This window comes from Lissotriton helveticus, chromosome 9, assembly GCF_964261635.1.
Source record: "Lissotriton helveticus chromosome 9, aLisHel1.1, whole genome shotgun sequence".
Taxonomy (NCBI): Eukaryota; Metazoa; Chordata; class Amphibia; order Caudata; family Salamandridae; genus Lissotriton; species Lissotriton helveticus.
Window position 1 is genome coordinate 96,649,490 of NC_136070.1, and position 17,853 is coordinate 96,667,342.

Consider the following 17,853-nt stretch of genomic DNA (forward strand, 5'->3'; position numbering starts at 1 on the left):
ATCCCAAACTCTGTAGTTAATATCTGCTCATGCTTTCGCACCAGCATGAGACCCTAACCCGGTGATATGTCTGCACTCAATAAGAAAGCAATAATAATAATACATTGGAAGTAAGATTTACAATATCTAACTGTAATGTATATAGTATTGTTATTTATATAGCACTAACTACCCCTAACGAGGCATAGGAGCACTTTACATTGAGCTGCACGGTGCTCCAGAATTCATGCTTAGTGGCTTTTCTCAGTGGGTATTGTTGCTTATGGGGATTTGTCTTGTGTTCTTAAGCAACACATCTCATGCATTTACTCCTGTTTCATGTGGTAGATTAAATTAATAGGAGTTAGGTGTGTTCTTTAGTGGGAGGGGTTATATGAATGTATGAAAATGGTTGGCTGCTTTAATAGATGAGCTACAGGAGGCTAGGTATTGTTAGGTTGCTGGGGTATGAACTGTAATGGAGAGGTTATGAGCTTTGAAATGAGGAGTGGGCAATTTGCAGAAATACAATTGGGATGATGGCACACAGGTGTGTGACTTAAAGCAGGTTGTGCAAAGGAACCATGCTGAGGATGGAAAGGAAGGAGAGGCACTTGTAAGTTTTAAGTCAAGGTCAATTTTCATGGAATACAGAAAAGGCTTTTTTAAGTGTGCATGCAATCTGAGGATACAAAACTGTAGAACGAAACCATATTATTCATATGTCAGACGAGTACTTTTGATAATCTCTAGAAAGACTACTGTTAGACAACAGCTTTAGCATGAACATCTGATCAGCTCAAGGTCTGAAAGCTGTAAGTAATGGCTAAATCCATATGTTGGGAACTATATAGAGGTTTAGGTTGTGCTCACAGCAGTAACCTTATGATCAATCAATGTGAGAGTGTATATGGGGTAAATAAAGTAAACACTGGAAAATAGATTATCCAGATGCTGGAGCAGATGTCTTCTGATGCTCACTCTGAAAGTTTGTCTCACAACCTGGCAACAGAATTCTGTAGCATACGATTAACACCTGAGCCATTGTATCCCTATGTTCTTTTTGTTAGGGGTCTAGCCACCCAAATGCCTTGTATTTGTATGAATATAAGATAAACTTTCCCAAAATAGCAGTAACTGTAGTCATTTTCAAAACATCATAGCATGATGGAACATGTAGACTGGTGCCACTTAGGTAGGTAGGTAGGTCGGTCGGGGTCTCTCTCTCTCTCTCTCTCTCCCTCTCCCTCTCCCTCTCCCTCTCCCTCTCCCTCTCCCTCTCCCCCTCCCCCTCCCACCCCTCTTCCCTCTCCCCCTCCCACCCCCCTCCCACCCCTCTCCCCTCTCCCCATGGTTTGAAACTTTTTCTCTTTTCTGGGGGGTTGTATATAATCTGCCACCAGTTCTTCCCCTCATATCAGACTGTTCTAGGTGATCCTGCTACAGCAAAAATATTTCCTAAATAACTCTATTGCTTCATGGAACTAGGTCTGCACTACTATTTCAAGTACCTTGAAATAAGGCTTGGTCTGAGCCTACAACGTCTTCATGTCCGGTCTCTCTTCTGGAAACATCAGCCAATGTCTGGGAAGCATGGACTTCCAGTTCACATCAGCTGTCCAATGATACTGAAGTGTAAACTCCCTCTGCTCACCGATGATATGTGCATTATATAAGTGTCTAATGGAGAGACGGAGATCATTCCCTGTGTGCAACTAATTGCTTAGTCAGTCAAAGCTCACACCCCCAAAACTGGGTAACAATTTTGGGCAAATATGCTGCAGAAATTTAACAGTGGTGCAATTATGAGACTTCCACACAGACCTCTTTCAGTACCTTTAATGAAGAAAAGACGTTCCCCTCTAATGACTTTTCCACTTTTAGCAATAATGGCCGGTTGGGTGAATGCCGCGTCCACATTGTCGGGAACCCCAGGGAATCCATCTTTTATTTTCTTTGGGTATCCTGCTTCCATCTGATCCTGATCAAATTTCCAGTACTGGTCCCCCTGTTCGGTACAAAGATGAATAATAATCAATAATTTAAAAAAAACAATAGGCGTGGCCCAAAGGTACCAGAATTGGATAAAATCCAGTTTCCAGGCTATGGGAAAACAGTTCATCTGAGGACAATCTAGACCATCAACATAATTAACCTATGACTGGTATGGCAAGGATCTTCTGAAGGGATGATCAATTATTTTATTTTAAGACCACAGAAGTTGGGCATTGCCTCAATAGTATCCATCTTGGTATGGTACTGTAATATTGCATCAGATACATAATTTACAAAAATGCTACTTTTTTTTTTTACATTTCTTTCTGTGGGGTGAGAGGATTTTACCTTAAATTTGTAAACAGGGGAAAAATGCCACCTCCACATGACTCCTTGCCAAGTCCTATCACTACCATTTTTGCTTTAAAAAAAGTCTTACTTAGATTGTCGCCCTGTTTCCCCATTTTGATTTATTGCAAGTGCACCACTCCCCCTTTACCATGCGTACGTTTCAGCAACAGAAACTATGATTACTGCCATACCTCCTCTTTCTCCTTCCCCTATATACATGCTCTGTTACAAAGAAACTCAAGAAGCCCCTGCCTTCTTACACAGAAGCCTTTTCTTCCTTTCTATGTCTTCCCTCAAAGGTCTGCTTCTGTCCTCTTTTTCCAACCATAAGCGGAGAAGAGGCACGCTTCCTGTTATTTTTTGTCTATCTACCTTCATGGATTTGTAGCCTTTGGTTTGGGGCCCCTCTGTGGTTTATTCTGAGGGTAAGTGGCTCCCTCCTTGATTGTGGTGCAGGTGGTCATTTGACCTGCTGTCGCCGTGAGTCCTTTTGTGCCATTCTCCAGGGACTGGGACTGGGTTTGTGCTTTGCTTCTAGAGCAGTGTTGGGTGCTTTTCTCTTCTGCATGGGCACCTTGGAAAGTTGTGGCTGTTGGTGGCCATTGGGCGTGGTAGGCACAGAGGGACTTGTACATGGCTGGGCTGTGCATTTAGTGGGCAAGATTGAGTAAGTGTCTTAATGTGGCTTCCTTCCAGCTGTTTGTCTTTAGAGTTTTAATCTTTCCAGTCTGGTGGCTATTCTTGTTGGTGCCAACATCACTGCCCTTCTCAGACTATGCCCCTACGATGGTCCACCTTCACTTCTGGGTGGCTTGTTGGCCTCTTCAAGGACTTTTTGTAGTCCTTTTATTTGAGTCCTGCAGGTTTTCTGCAGAGTTTTTTCCTAATTCTTCTGTGGTGATTTGGCATGGTTCTCAGTCCATAAACTAAGTTTTTCTTTTTGCAATTTTGCCCGCAGTCTCCCTGAAGCAGTGTTTTAATTTTTTTTCACCATGGTGCCTCTTGGCCCTTATGTCTGTGCCTTGGGTTTTTAGGTATGGTCATTAGTGGGATTTCTCCATTCAGTGTGTGCTGTTTTCCTGCCTATCGGTGCATTTCGTTACATCAGGATTCTCCTTGCCCTCTGTTGACCATGCAATTTCTGTTGATATCTGGGAAACTGATGTCTGCTACAGTCTGGCTTTGGTCCATGCCGGTCTCTGGATCTGTATTTTGGTGTCTGCCTCTTGATCCCCCTCTCCTTTGTTGTCTTTGGTGTTGCATAGGAGGCATTATTCAAACAGTTGTGTTGTTGTCTTTGTCCTGCTCGTCCAAGGAATCTCTTGTAATTGCGGAATCCCTTGCATCGTTTTTGTGAGGACATCAACTTTGGTTGATATGGTATCGTGATCCTTCCTTTCCTTTCCTTGGGATGGATGCGATTCTGCAACGGGTGGTGACTGGTTTCCAGTGGATGACATTTTAGTTTCCTTCCGTACTGGTTATGCATCCATGGGATGTAGTGCATCTGAAGCTGGTTCTGGTGCCTGTCATTCATAGGCTGAATTTGGAGGCTTTTGTAGTGTCACGCTTTTCTGGTCGGTTTGCAAAGCACAACATTTGGCAATGTGCTGCTAGATGTAGATTCTCTTTGCAAGGGATTGAGTGTTGCTGCAATGCCTGCAGTCCTCTTGTGTCAATCTACTGAAAGGATGATGGAGCCATGAGTTTCATCCTCTAGAGTGTGATCTAATGACGTCTGTCATGTGGTATCAGGACCGGCCACCTATCCTTTTTACTCTGTGCTACTTTCCAGCACTGTGTGTGGGGCTACCTTGGTAGTGAACTGTAGTGTATCTGTTGCTTGTGCTAGAGCAGGGGTGGTTATGGAAACATGGCACATCATCATTTTGAAAGTGTTTTACAAAAGTGGGTTGCTATGCAAACTGTGCACTTGTTACTGAAGCCTGGTGCCGATGAACCGTCCAACCAACTTTGGTGAGAGGCAACTCCAGTCACTGACTTCTCTGATAGTTGGTATAGTTTATCCACGAATAAACATCACTATCTTTGCATCAACGTTATCTCTTGCATTGGAATTTCACCACCTTCAGTCCACCACGTCCTTCTTAATGACCACCTAACCTGACCTAGGCTGGGAAATAAGTTTATCCAACAGACTATGGACATGCACATTGTTGTGTTTCAGCTTGCAGGGTGATAAAACGGGGTTAGTGAATAGTTTTGATTGCTAGGATTTAAGATACAATAACAATACATAACTTTTTGTTTGGTCTAGCCACTGCACCATCAAGCAGAACTTTGTTTTTAATCTGTTGTCGCTGTACTTAGACCGCCTTTTCTTGATAATGAATCACAGTGGCTGCCTGTAGTTTGTTGCTTAGCTTGAGTTTATTATGGTGATAATGTCTGGTGTATCTCCCACATCCTTGCCCTATGCATAATGGAAAGTCTGCACAGTCTTATCTTGCTGGATTATGGCTCCAGCTTCGAGCGATGATCTCACACACCCAAGGGTGTTTTCGCTACAGCCAAAGACCGGGGAGAATTGCGGTCCATGGTAAAGCTAGTGTCTTTAGGTGATGATCTACCGAGAGTCACAGGCATGGTTAGCTTCCATGCGGTCAAGATTCCATTGCGGTGGGTATAGGACCACCCATGCTTTTTGACGCTAAACCCTATTCACTAACATTAGTGGAAAGGGTTTAGCGCCAAAAAATAATGCCAATAAAAAGAGGTGTTAAAGTGCCTTTCCGACTTTGCACGTGTGCTTCACTGTGTAGCACACATACAAAGTAGAAAATGCTTTTGGACATGTCTAGGCATAGTCTTTTGTACAGGAAGAGTATCCTTCCTGTACAAAACCTATGGTAGACTCAGGCACACACCCTAGCGCCTTGGCGCTAAGGTGTGTTCCTGGTGCATGGCAGCTGAAATCAGAGCCAGCGCTAGGGAGAAGGGAGGAGAAAGCCATTTCTCTGTGAATAGGGCGCTTTCCTGCTCTCTCCCTGTCAAGCAACGCAGCGCAGGCTCTTGAGAGACGGCATTGAGTGATATTGTTCAGAAACTGTGCCTTAGTATCCCGCAAAGGAGATCGGGGGGCCTGGAGGAATCCACAAGGAAGAAGCGGATTGTGCATCCATTTCAGGTAAGGTCAGGCTGGTACAGAAGCTCTACTTAAGTTGATAGAAAAATACTCCTGTGAGATTCTTTACCTTGAAAAAGAAGATTTTGCCGTCCTGGTCCCCCGCGGGGTTCTGCATCCGTATTGAGGCGTCAATGGAAGCTGGGAGTTTCCACTTGGATGTGATCAGCTGTGGGTATCCTTTCTTTGGTGTCAACGTTTTGCTCAGCTGGTTTAATTCCCAAAAGTGTTTACCTGTAGGTATAAGGTAAAGACATATAAAGGTAGCAGCCAATGATGTTACATTCGAAGGCTTGAGAGATGGCTCTGGCGCCAGCTCATTTAGTGGCTTTGATGCTAAATGCTTAGGACCTTCTTAAAGAAGTCAACAATTTCTCTCTTCCCTAGGATGGCAGTCCAAGTATTCCTCAATCTGTTAAAAATTGCGCATGCTCGCAATTAGTGACTGCCCCTATGCACATGTCTTACACAGTCCCCTCTTCATTGCGGGACTCATGAAACCCCTACTGAAGAAGGTTGCTGGAACCATACTTTGTCATTATTCATTTTTTCAAAGAACATGGAGGAATTTGATAGTACCAAAGTGGCCGTATTGTGAGACATGAACCTCTTCTAACATCTTTCTTAAAGTCATGCACACATAGTTATTTCTTGCTGCCATCAATCCCAGCTTATTAATCTTGGGTGGTAGGTCAATCAGTTCTTGTGTGACTGTGGGCAGTGCTGTTGTGTGTTTGGCTGATTACCTGGGTATGAGTGTGTGTGAGGGGAAACTTTACAATATTAGAGGATATTGGAGTCAGCCGACCAATGGTCTCTGGTGTGAGTGGAATTGAGGTCACGGGTGGTTGCCATTGGTAAGTCCTGCCATGTTTATCAAGGGTTTAGGGTGTGGACCTTCAGTTGCCGTTTGGGCAGTTGGTGTGTGGAGCACAGTTGGCCACCACTAAGGGGGAGGGATGGGGAGCACATGCCCAAGAGGGAGCTTCTACTTGTAGTCTTTTGCCCAGGGCCATTGGAACACAACTTTTCACCCTTTTCAACTAAGGATCATTAACTTAACCCCTCACTCTAGGTGGAGCCAAGAGGAACATTAAGGAAAGCATCTCTCACTTATTTGAATGAGGAGTAATAATAATAATAGTAATCAGGTATTTGTAAAGCGCAAACTAATCACCTAAGGGTCTCAAGGCGCTGGGGGCCGTCAGGGAGATTAAGTGAGCTATTGCCCAGAATCACATGATGCTGAACTGAGCTGCCGCTGGTGCCAGGATTCGAACCGTTAGCCCCATGCTCCGGAGTCAGCTGCTCTGTTCGCTGCACCACACCTCTCCCCTGTAATTGTTAGCATAGGTTCATTGCAAGGGGTAACAACCACATATAACCCCTGCTTAAGTTCCAAAATGCTTGCATGTCAGCAGGAGTTGTGTGACATCACTGTGTTCCAGGGGAGCACAGTCAGCTTCTCCTGGACCCACAGAGACCTCCGCAGTGCTGTGTTAGCTCCACTACAGAAATAAAAAGAATATTCTTCTGCATGAGACTGCCTCCAAACAAAAGGACTCAAGTGGTGAGTCAGCTTTTATGGAAATAGAAAAGGCATTCAAGCTGTGCACAAGTTTTTAAGGAAAGAGACCAGGACTCAGTAACCCTGTAATGACTTATTCCTCACCTTTATATTTGCATTGTAAGTTTGAATTGCTTGGCTATGTACATAGGGACTATTGTAAAGCATTACACATACAGTAATATTTTTACAATATGTATAATGGTGTGAGGGAGGGTGGAAGTTTAGTTTAACAGAGGTGCTCAATAAAGTTAAGGTAGTGTCTTAACTTATGGATTTAATGTCTTTTGCGTTCTTGTGCTGTATCCTGTATACCCTAGTGTCACATCTATCAACCATAACTTCTGTTTAACTTTAAATTATTTTAAGTGAATTTCATTGCTTTTTTTATACATTCATAGATTTAATTCTAAATGCCAGTATTACTTTGAAATTCTTTTTAGTACTTCTTACGAACATCACGGTATAATGTTACTTATTGCAATAATATATATATCTACTGTGGAGTTCAATATCAAAAATAATACTTTATTTGACGTAAAAAAAAGTAACACAAAGCAGCGCATAGTGCTGCTTTGCATTAATTAGCGCCAAGGGAGTGTACCATGGTTCCCATGCAACCATCCAAAGTTTCTGATGCTAAACCATATTCACTAAATAAAGTAGACAGGGTTTAGTGTCAGAAAACTGTGCCCTTTTGAAGTAGGCACAAGGAAGAAGAAATTTTTTTTATTTCTCCTTCTTTTTCCGACTTTGTACATGTGCTGCACTTTACAGCACACTTACAAAGAGGGAAAAGCATTAAAGTTAGTCTAAGCGTGGTATTTTATACTCGAAGGCTATCCTTCCAGTACAAAACCTTTGCTACACTCACCGAGGCACCCTTGCACTATGGCGCAAAGGTGTCTCCGTCACACACGGCAGCTGATTTCAGCGCCGGCGCTAGGGAAAGGGGAGGAGAGAGCCATTTTTCTGTAAATATGGCGCTCTCCTCCTCTCTCCTTTACACGCTGCGTAGCATTTGCCGCTGCTGCACTGGCACTGTGTGAGTAAATGGTAAATCTCACCCCCTAGTGTACCGTGATTAAAAACATTGATATAAGTCTGATGCAGAATGCCCCAGTGTGTTTTTATGTATTTGTTAATGCCGAATGAAAGTTGCCATTTTATACTTTGTTTGCTTTTGTACATTAAGGGCCTCATTTATGAGACCCCTTGTGCTGCTGGAATGCTTTTTGTGACGTTCCATGGTGCAGGAGCGTGCTCCATATATACGAGGATGCACTAGGCCACTTTATTTGGCTTAAAGCTGCCTGGTAAATATGGTCCCATTTAACATGGTGCCTGCATTGGCGCAGGGCAGCTCATTGTGTGCCGGTGCAGGGTAAAAGGACAGGAATGCGCTGTATCTAATAGATACGGTGCAGTCATGCCCTTTTATTTTGCCGTAGGGCCACGCAACAGGAAGGCCTGCTGTGCTGCCCTACAGCAAAACCTCATAAATGAGGCCCTAAATGCAAACTACTTTCTTCACTGATTTTGATTTTATTTATTGTTATGCTCTACATTTAAATCAGTTTTATTATTTATGTTTCAGTTTAAAAATTAAACCTATTTTGTTAAATCCTTTTTCTTGATTGTCATTATTGAAACACTTTATAAACCATATCTGTCACTTTCACTATATCTCTGCTTTCCACCCAAAATCTTGTCGTCAGGTTTGTGTGTTTTGCACCTCAATTTCTGTTATGCGGACCATCTGTTTGTGTACATTTATAGTATGTAAATGTTATGTTTTACAAACTAAACACAGTTTGCTGGAATATAATTTCTGTTTGTCTGGCAAATCTTAAAAAAATCAAGGATGAACTGCAATCCTAGGATGGATCTTTCGCCATCTAACTTTTAAAGTATTTGCAATGTACGGTGTTACCAATGGTGTAAGCCTTGATGACTTAATCAACCAATACAGTAAAGAGACAGAGACGTGTTACAGGTAGAAACATTAAGAGGGCTAATTTCCATTGGTTGTGTGTGCTTGGCTTGAGGGTCATTTTGCAAGCAAATCAGTTAGAGGTTTGGGCACATTTTTGATGTTTCTAATCTTTTTTTCTCACTTGTGCTTTAAAATGCTATATTTGGACCCCGTGTTTGCAACAATTTGCAGCAAATATGTGGTGAGAAAGCTACCATTTGAATCCATTTTTTGAAAGAATTTCTTGCGATAGGAAAACCCCCGCATCCTCCTTTTGCAGTTCGGGCTCACTCGTTTCGCTCGCTTGTTATGCTACAATACCATTTTTAGCCCCACTACTTTTAAAATCCACCAGCCACCTCTGCAATGAACTTGTCATGCCTACTATAGATCAAATATACATTATAAATCATGGATGAATGATACTGATAATCAAGGGCAAGTACGCTTGCTCACAAGAAGGAGGCAAACATTATTATTCCATGATGATAGCTCATTGGGTCAACATCGTCAACCATACAAACGAATAAATGAAAAGAACATCAACTATGTTTGTGCACACTGCTACAATCAAAATATACCAAATAATCAAGTGTAATATTCAGCATAGTATTCTAAACATATAGGTCAAGAGCCCAACCAAAAGCAGCAGTCATGTAGCAATAAAAAAATCCACTACGTCCCTAGCCATGTTGGCCTATATCAGTTAGCAGAGCAATGAAATCATGCACAGGCAACCGAGTCTCTTCTATAATTTACCCCTGGAAAACAAATGATGGACGTAAATCAGTCATAACATCCATCATTCAAACCATCGATGCAAGCTAGCATAAGACCACAAAACGAGGCCAGGACCAGCATCATGGACCATCCTAGGTACCTAAAGGAACTAAGTGCATATATTGGAAAATGAGAGTGAAATTAAATATAACTTTTATAATGTGATCACACCCTGAGTGGAATGATAATTATCCTCTCACAACGAGGGCAAAGAGAACATAAGATGAATAGTCATGCTTTCAGCCAGAAATATAGATGGCAACGAAAGTAGTGAAAAATGAAGTATATTCAACCAACCCAAAGAAACAGGGAAAGCAGAATTCCAATAAATCTCTCCTCTTTGCCATTGATAAACAGCTACGCTATACACATCTGTATTTACTCTCTTCTCCTCTCCCCCGTGTTTGCCACTGTGGAAGATGTTCCCCCTACTCAATGTAGACACTGAAGTGTAGCCAAAGTACTGACAAACGGGCTGCATGGGGTGGGGGGAGGTTTTAGGATCTGTTGCACTCTGACCAGATGGTTTCATACCCCATAGAACTACCAAGCTAAAGTCGAAGCCTTTATAATACAATCACTGCTGCAATAAGACACCTGTCTCCGTGGAGTGGCCCTTAATATTCTCAAGTGTGGAAAGAATGAGAATCCGACCTAAATTCTTGAAATGGACTAAACTCCTTTATATGAACCCCAGTGTATGAGTCCAAGTAAACAGGGCCCTCTCCAGAGAATTCCCCGTCAAGCGGGGCAAGAGACAAGGTTGCTCTCTATCATCAATGCTATTCGCGCTGGCGATAGAGGCCCTAGTTGAAAGGATACAGGTTGGTGCTGGTCTGGTGATGGGAGGATTCATGGGAGTAATGCATATCTCTGTATGCAGAAGATATCCTACTATACCTTGAGGAGCCGGAGACATCCCTGGGGCAGCTTAGACTAGAGTTATTTGCAGTTAATGGGAAGTACTCAGGAATGGAAATAAATAGAGAAACCAGTACATCACTACAGGAAACGGCATTAAATGATGACCTGACCTTACCGTTATGGGTTACCACCAGACACTTTAAATATATGGGACTCTGGAAATCCAAAGACGAGAGAACACACTTTGGAGAAAAACTGTCCTTGCTACTTCAAAGTCTGGAGAAGGATTTAAAACACATTACTGGTCTCTATTCTGGGCTGGGTGGTAATATTTAAAATGATAGCACTATCCAGATTTAACTACATACTGCAAAATAACCCATACTCCCTTCTGCATGCGTTTTTCCTTACAATAATTAGATTATGAAGATCTCTACTGTGGTTGGATATACCACCACGGATCTTGTAATCCATGCTCCAAAGATCTGTCTACGAACGGGGCATAGTGCTAACCCACATTCGTAAATATTACGAAGAAGCCCAGGTTGGCATCAAAAACGAATGGGCGTACGCACCACTAGATGACCCTGCATTTAGAATGGACAGGACTAAGCTGGGAAAGAAAGTCTACATACATATAATATATGGAGGGAGGGCAGAGGCTGACATTCCATTGGCAAATGCAATGGTCATATCCAACCGACATAAGCTGAATCGAGAAATGGGAGGGGCAAAGACACTAACACCGAAAACTCCATTGTTGTTGGGCACTTGGCATGGCCCTGTGACAGAGGTACCAACGTTTAAAAAATGGGATGACATTGCCCTTTCCACCATGGATGATATTTGGGACACAAACCGTATCGTACCCTTTGAACACCTGCGGGTTGAATATGAAATGCCAACGAAGCAAATATTTAAATACTTACAAGTTGGAATCGTGGGCTGACCTGTCTGGGCGTTATCTCTTCTGTCTCTGCTGCTGATAAGGACACACCGCGTCATTGAGCCCTTTTCCCTGGGACGCGGCTCTTGACATCGAGCTGCCACCGTTTGCACCAGGAACCGCCCTCACTGCCCACACCACTGCGGGACTGCGAGGCACTTCCAACACCTGAAGCCTCTTCCCGCAGCGGCCCCGCCCCCCGCCCGGTGCTTTTGCATAAACTTTCACAGCACCCGCTGCGCGGGTGCTACTCAGTTGGAATCGTGGGCTGACCTGTCTGGGCGTTATCTCTTTTGTCTCTGCTGCTGACAAGGACACACCGCGTCATTGAGCCCTTTTCCCTGGGACGCGGCTCTTGATATCGAGCTGCCACCGTTTGGACCAGGAACCGCCCTCACCACCCACACCGCTGCGGGACTGCGAGGCACTTCCAACACCTGAAGCCTCTTCCCGCAGCGGCCCCGCCCCTCCCGCTCAGGAGGATTTAAACAGCCTAATCGTCTCGCGCAGCGGGACGCGCGCGGGACGCAGCTCGGGCGAAGACCGGGCTAAGAGCAGGCCGTTTGAGGCCGTTCGAGGTCTGAGAGGCCTGGCCTGGGCCACCCCCCTTGCCTGGTTACTGCCATATTCCACCCCCGATATTTTGATAATCTCTTGTATCCGTTATGTGCACACGGGGTAGTCGCAGTAAAACTGCTAAGGGGGTGAATAAGCCCAATGGGACCCTAGACGATTTCCTCACCAAGACCAATTTGGCCATTGATGTGGAAATCAGCAAAATGCAACACAGGGTATCCTTGGAATTAGAAGCAGCCCGAAGGCTTTCCCTGAATTGAGCGTCCTCCAAAAAATCATCCCTAGGGAAAATAGCCTCTGCCTTAACCCCGGAGCGTACATCTGGCCCACGATCATTGTTAACACAGGCGGACATCCATTATGTCCCAATTACACCTTTACCTGAGCCTCTTCCTATTTCACCACCGTCACCGCTTAAGCTCACTGAGGTGTGTGCACCATATGTCCCCGGGACTGGTATAGGCTTTTCGAGTAATCCTGAATTGTCCAAACAAGCTGCTAACACTAAAAAAGTCGACACCCACAAAAGGAAATGTCTTGCCAGATCCGCCTATGCACGCAAAAAGGCCAAAATTGCGAGGTCCCAATTTTTTAATAGTCGACGACCGCTGATTATACCTGGGGCTGATAAAGAGGCCTCAAAAGTTAATATTTGCTCACTGGGAGAGGAAAATGATTCTGGTCTACCTAGCGCTGTGTTAGATCCAACAATGGGGGCCCTTCTTGTTAATATCGATGAGAGGCCGACTGAGGGTAGGTTGAGTGAGCCAGGGAAGGACAGGGGGGGTGACGAGGAATTTCTTAAAACCGTTTGGGCTACTTTAAAACAGCTTCTGACTCCCCTGGAACTGAGACTTTCCCGTATCGAAAACAGCTTACTAGAAATGGACAAGACCATAGTTACCTTGGCTAGCCTTGGTCTAAAACAAATGGAAGCCAAGTTTTCCCAGGGTAATGATTGTCCCTCTCAGGTTCCGGTGTTAGAACCTCCGGCCATGCCCCATCCAAAACCCAAACCCATACCTAAACCCCGTACAAAAGTCTGTAACCCCACTGCTAATATCCCAAGAACCTCAGCCCCATCCACCCGTCCCCCCCAAAGCATAGCACCATCTAAACCGAAGATACAAGCTGTTCCACACCAGCCTAACCAGCCAGCAACCACGAGTACATTTCCACAGCAATCCAGTCGTCCAAATTTCCGTAGGGGTTTCATTGATTTGCCACCAGAAGCTGGACCCTATGCTATCGTGTTAGCTGACGTGCCTGTCCTGGATCCTCAAACCCAAGAGAACCATTGGTCGCTAAAAAACAAGGTCATTTACTGGCTCAACGCCAATAGACAGCTTCCTAACCACCTTAGAAGCAGGGTACTAATGGTACGTAGAGTACCTTGGGTAGGCCCCACACGCAAGTCTATTGCGGGTGACTGCATAGTAGTGTCCTTTGCAGACCCCCATACAGCTCAGCATCTTTGTTCATGGGTCTCTTGTGAAGACGATTCATCTATTGTCGTCAGACCCCTTACATTTTTCTACCCTCCACGGCAGAAAGTTGAGATAGAGGGGACTTGGTCAACAGTCCAAAACATCAGACGGAAAGGACGAAGGGATGGTTGGCAAGGTCAAAACAACTGGTGGGTAGGGGCTCCTACTTCCAATATGTTCGGTTGTTTGGATGAGGTCGATTGACTGGGGGGGATTGACGCCTCAATGTACTCCATGGAATCTAATCCCCTTCAGGTGTCTGCCCCCACAACCGTCCCAGTAGTCCGCATGGATTGTTTAACTTTCCTCGAAGGACCTAGTCCAGTCCATGGTCATGTCACCGTCTCCTCTGAGATCAGGGCAGGCGACTTGGGCTTATCGCAGACTACCCCATTTAGTAGCCTAGTAGGAACAATTACGGTGGCTTCTTGGAATATTGCAGGGCTAAGGGGTCGCCTGGATGGCGACGATTGGGTCGATTTTATCGATACATACAATATCGTCGTTTTTCAGGAAACCTGGGCAACTGTCCCTTTATTTAGAGTAGGCTACCTGAACTATTACAAACCCGCCGTACAGGGCCTTAGGGGTAGGGCCTCCGGAGGACTTGTGGTGTGGATCAGAAACACCCTGGGCTTCCGAGCTAAGGAAATCTTGGTTGAGAATGCCGAACTCCTTTGTATTAGCCTTGGAAGGGATAACAGCAAGGACATTCTCCTAATTAATATTTACGCCCGAGGCTGTCAGGGTGGTAGGAAGCAACCGGTCTTGAACTATCTAGATAGTCTTCTGAAGAAGCACAGTGGTGATCATTTTGTCTTAGTAGCAGGTGACCTGAACTGTTCTTACGAACCCATCCTTAGTTTGGCTGAAGATGTGGGAATTGATGAAGATACTGCCTGGAATATCCCCCCACTAACCATAAGCAAGGGCGTAAGGGGCACAGAGGCGGCCCTCCACTGGCTGGGATTCTGCCTGGAGTGGGGGCTTCGGGCAGTGAACGGCCGCACTCCGTCTGATAGTCTCGGGAAACCAACTTTTGATAATGGGACCAGTGTAAGTCGCATTGACTACATATTGGTCAATGTAGAACTTTGGTCACGCGTAATAGATATGGTGGTAGAGCCCAGGCCAGAGAGTGACCACAACCCTCTCTCTTTGGGTCTTAGGGCACCCGGACTGGGTGATTGTCAACTGGAAACAACCTGCCTAATGTCCGACACAGTATTGTGTGACAACAGAAGATGAGTTAAATGGTCCAGGGTCATAGTTGACCCAGAGCTCACTCGTGAAATAGAGGAGTTGGTTTTAGACACAAGGGGCAGGATGACAGCTTTATCCCCCTCTGGTGGGGTCGATTCCTTAATTATCAATCTCCATGAGAAGTGTTTTATGGATCTTAAAAGTCTCCTCACCAAGCCATCAAAAAATAAGACAGTTAAGGCGCACAAAAGATGGTATAACAAGAGCTGCAGGGAGGCCCACAGTAAATTAATAGTAGCTGTTAAATCTAGGATCTCTCATGACATCAGGAAAGCTAGGAAGTCTTACAAACAGGCCCTCTGGACAGCTAAGAGGGATTGGGATGATTCCTATTGGTCAGATCATCTTATGGCGTGCAAGTCATCTGATCAAGTGAAATTTTGGGAGACTGTTAGGTGGGGTAGGGATCCTGATTCCCAAACACCGGTCAACCATGTCTCTGCTCTGGATTGGGTGGAATTCTTTTCAGCCCAATTTAAAGACATGAGCGCCGAGCGAGAACTGGTAACCGAGTCTGTAGTGGGGGCACTATCCATAAACCCTGGGGACCAACTCACTTTTTCCGCCTCAGACACGTTGCATGCCCTAGGTTCTGTCCAGTCAGGTAAAGCCCCGGGTCTAGATGCTATCCCAGCGGACCTCTTTAAACTAAATCTTGATTTATGGGTCCCATATATCACCCTATTGGCAAATACTATCGCAGCAGGGGCAAGGATTCCTCAATCCTGGAAAGGGGCTGAGATATTGCCAATATATAAAAAAAGGGGATCGATCATTGCCAAACAACTATCGCCCCATAAGCCTGATCGATTCACTTCAAAAAATAGTAGCAAGAATGGCCCTAGCAAGAATCCAGCGGTGGATTGAACAGAACAACATACTCTCTCCTATACAGGCAGGGTTTAGATTGGGCACTAGCACCATAGACCAGGTGTTCCGGCTCACCATGCTCTACTGGAAGGTGGTCTTCCTGGGTGGAGGGGTCATCTATGCTACATTCGTTGACCTTAAGTCGGCTTTCGACTTAGTTCCATGGGAAGCTCTTAGACATATGGGCTTTCATGTCGAACTCCTGGAATTAGTCATGCGATTGCATGAGGATAATTTCGCCCGAGTAAGGTGGGGGAAACAGGGTCAGGTGACCAACAGCTTCCCAGTCCAACGGGGGGTGCGCCAGGGCTGTGTGTTGGCTCCCACCCTGTTTCTCCTTTTTATAAACCAGGGAGTCCAATTTCTTAACAAAACACAGACTGATGCACCATCCCTGGGCGGATCAAAATATCCGATGCTAATCTTTGCCGACGACACCCTGCTCCTTTTTAAAACCCGGAGCGGGTTACAGTCAGCCTTGAACAGGTTTGCAGAGTTCTGTAAGAATAATGACTTGCAAATCAACGTAGACAAAACCAAATTTATGGTTTTTAGCAAGAAAACCCCAATTAAAAGCTCAGTTAGTTTGAATGGTGCCCCAATCGAACAGGTCAAGGTCATGACGTATTTGGGTGTGACACTTGATTACCAACTTAGTTGGAATCCCCAGTTGGAGGCACTAAATCTCAAATGTGTCCGTCTCACGGGTTGTTTATTGCAAGAACAGAAAAAATCCTTGACTAAACGCATCACTCCAGCATTAAAAATCTATGAAGCCAAGGTCAATGCAGCAACCCTTTACGGAGCTGACATTTGGGGTTACAAGGATTTGTCAGTTTTGGCCACTGCTCAGAATAGGTTCCTGCGGAACTTGGTAGGGCTTCCACAATCCTCTCCCACCAAACCACTGCTATTAGACCTAGGTTGCAGACCCCTAGACGAGATGGCACAGTTTCGATTAGTGGCACTCTAGCGTCGGCTTTGGACGACTCCAGAGCTCAGCCTATTCGCCCGTGAACTGGATGAGGTTAAATCATTGTGGGGTGCTCACAGCATCCCCTGGCTCAGGGAAGTCAAACACATATTGTACACAATGGGCCTCCCTGAGCTGTGGATTAACCCTGGGCAATCCAGTTTCCCCCGTAAAAAAGCTTTCAAGGATCTTTTTTGGGCCTCGAAAAAATCTATCCTCGTCACCCATTCTTCGGATAAGAACCTAACGGGTTTTTTTTTTAACTCATAAGGTGACTCCTTCCCTCGAGCCCTATTGGGACTTGATATGTAAAACCCTGGATCGTAAACTCTATCACCAGTTTCGTGTAGGTTCTTTACCCATTAATTCTTTTACTACAAAGTGGGCGAAGAATGTAAGTAACAAATGTTTTTGGTGTCCAGACCAGGTAGAAAGCATTGGCCATATGTTTTTTGCTTGCCCAGCATACAGAGCCCCTCGATTCAAATGGCTGAAACCATTGTGTAGAATTTTGGATTGTAGGGGATACCTGGAAGCCCTACAGAAATTTCGTAGTATTAGATCTGAGATTTCTGTGATCTGTGTGGCTAAATTTCTGGGTTGGGCGTGGCTGATGCGTACCAAGAAATTGAACACTTTTTAAATTAATTGCCATGATACGAATTACATGTCGTATGCTTGTAACTTTCTTTTAGGTATTTGGGGATATGTTCACTGTAGTTTTTTATATGTTTTTATGTATTGTATGTTGTCTTTTATGAATTTTACTTCGAAATAAAGACATAATGAATTGAATTGAAATACTTACAATCTCACTGGGAGAGGAGACCAAAGAAGACTCCCCACTAGAGAGCAGATTATTAAATGGGCACTCATCTAGAAAGGCTATTTCCCTCACATATGACACTCTGGTGAGGAACACACAGGGGGAACTGGACCAGATGAAGGCTCCTTGGTCGAACGATATAGGTGAGCTGAAGGAGGACGATTGGAGGGACGCGCTACTAGAGAGGTGGCCATCAAGGCAAGGCTCTGCCTAATCAAATGAACATTTTTACATCAGTTCTACTACCCAGAGTCCT

The 17,853-nt window shown here is 44.7% G+C and overlaps 1 protein-coding gene across 1 annotated transcript in view; it reads right to left on the minus strand.

The window, feature by feature from the left end:
- The window catches only part of LOC144780971 (matrix metalloproteinase-18-like), a 110,253-nt gene that overhangs the window by 16,285 nt on the left and 76,115 nt on the right, over window positions 1-17,853 (minus strand). The window contains exons 6-7 of the mRNA XM_078659560.1: window positions 5,541-5,704; window positions 1,816-1,987 (exon numbers count right to left, since the gene is read on the minus strand). Coding sequence (XP_078515686.1) covers window positions 1,816-1,987; window positions 5,541-5,704 — 336 coding nt within the window. The remainder of the gene's footprint in view (window positions 1-1,815; window positions 1,988-5,540; window positions 5,705-17,853) is intronic.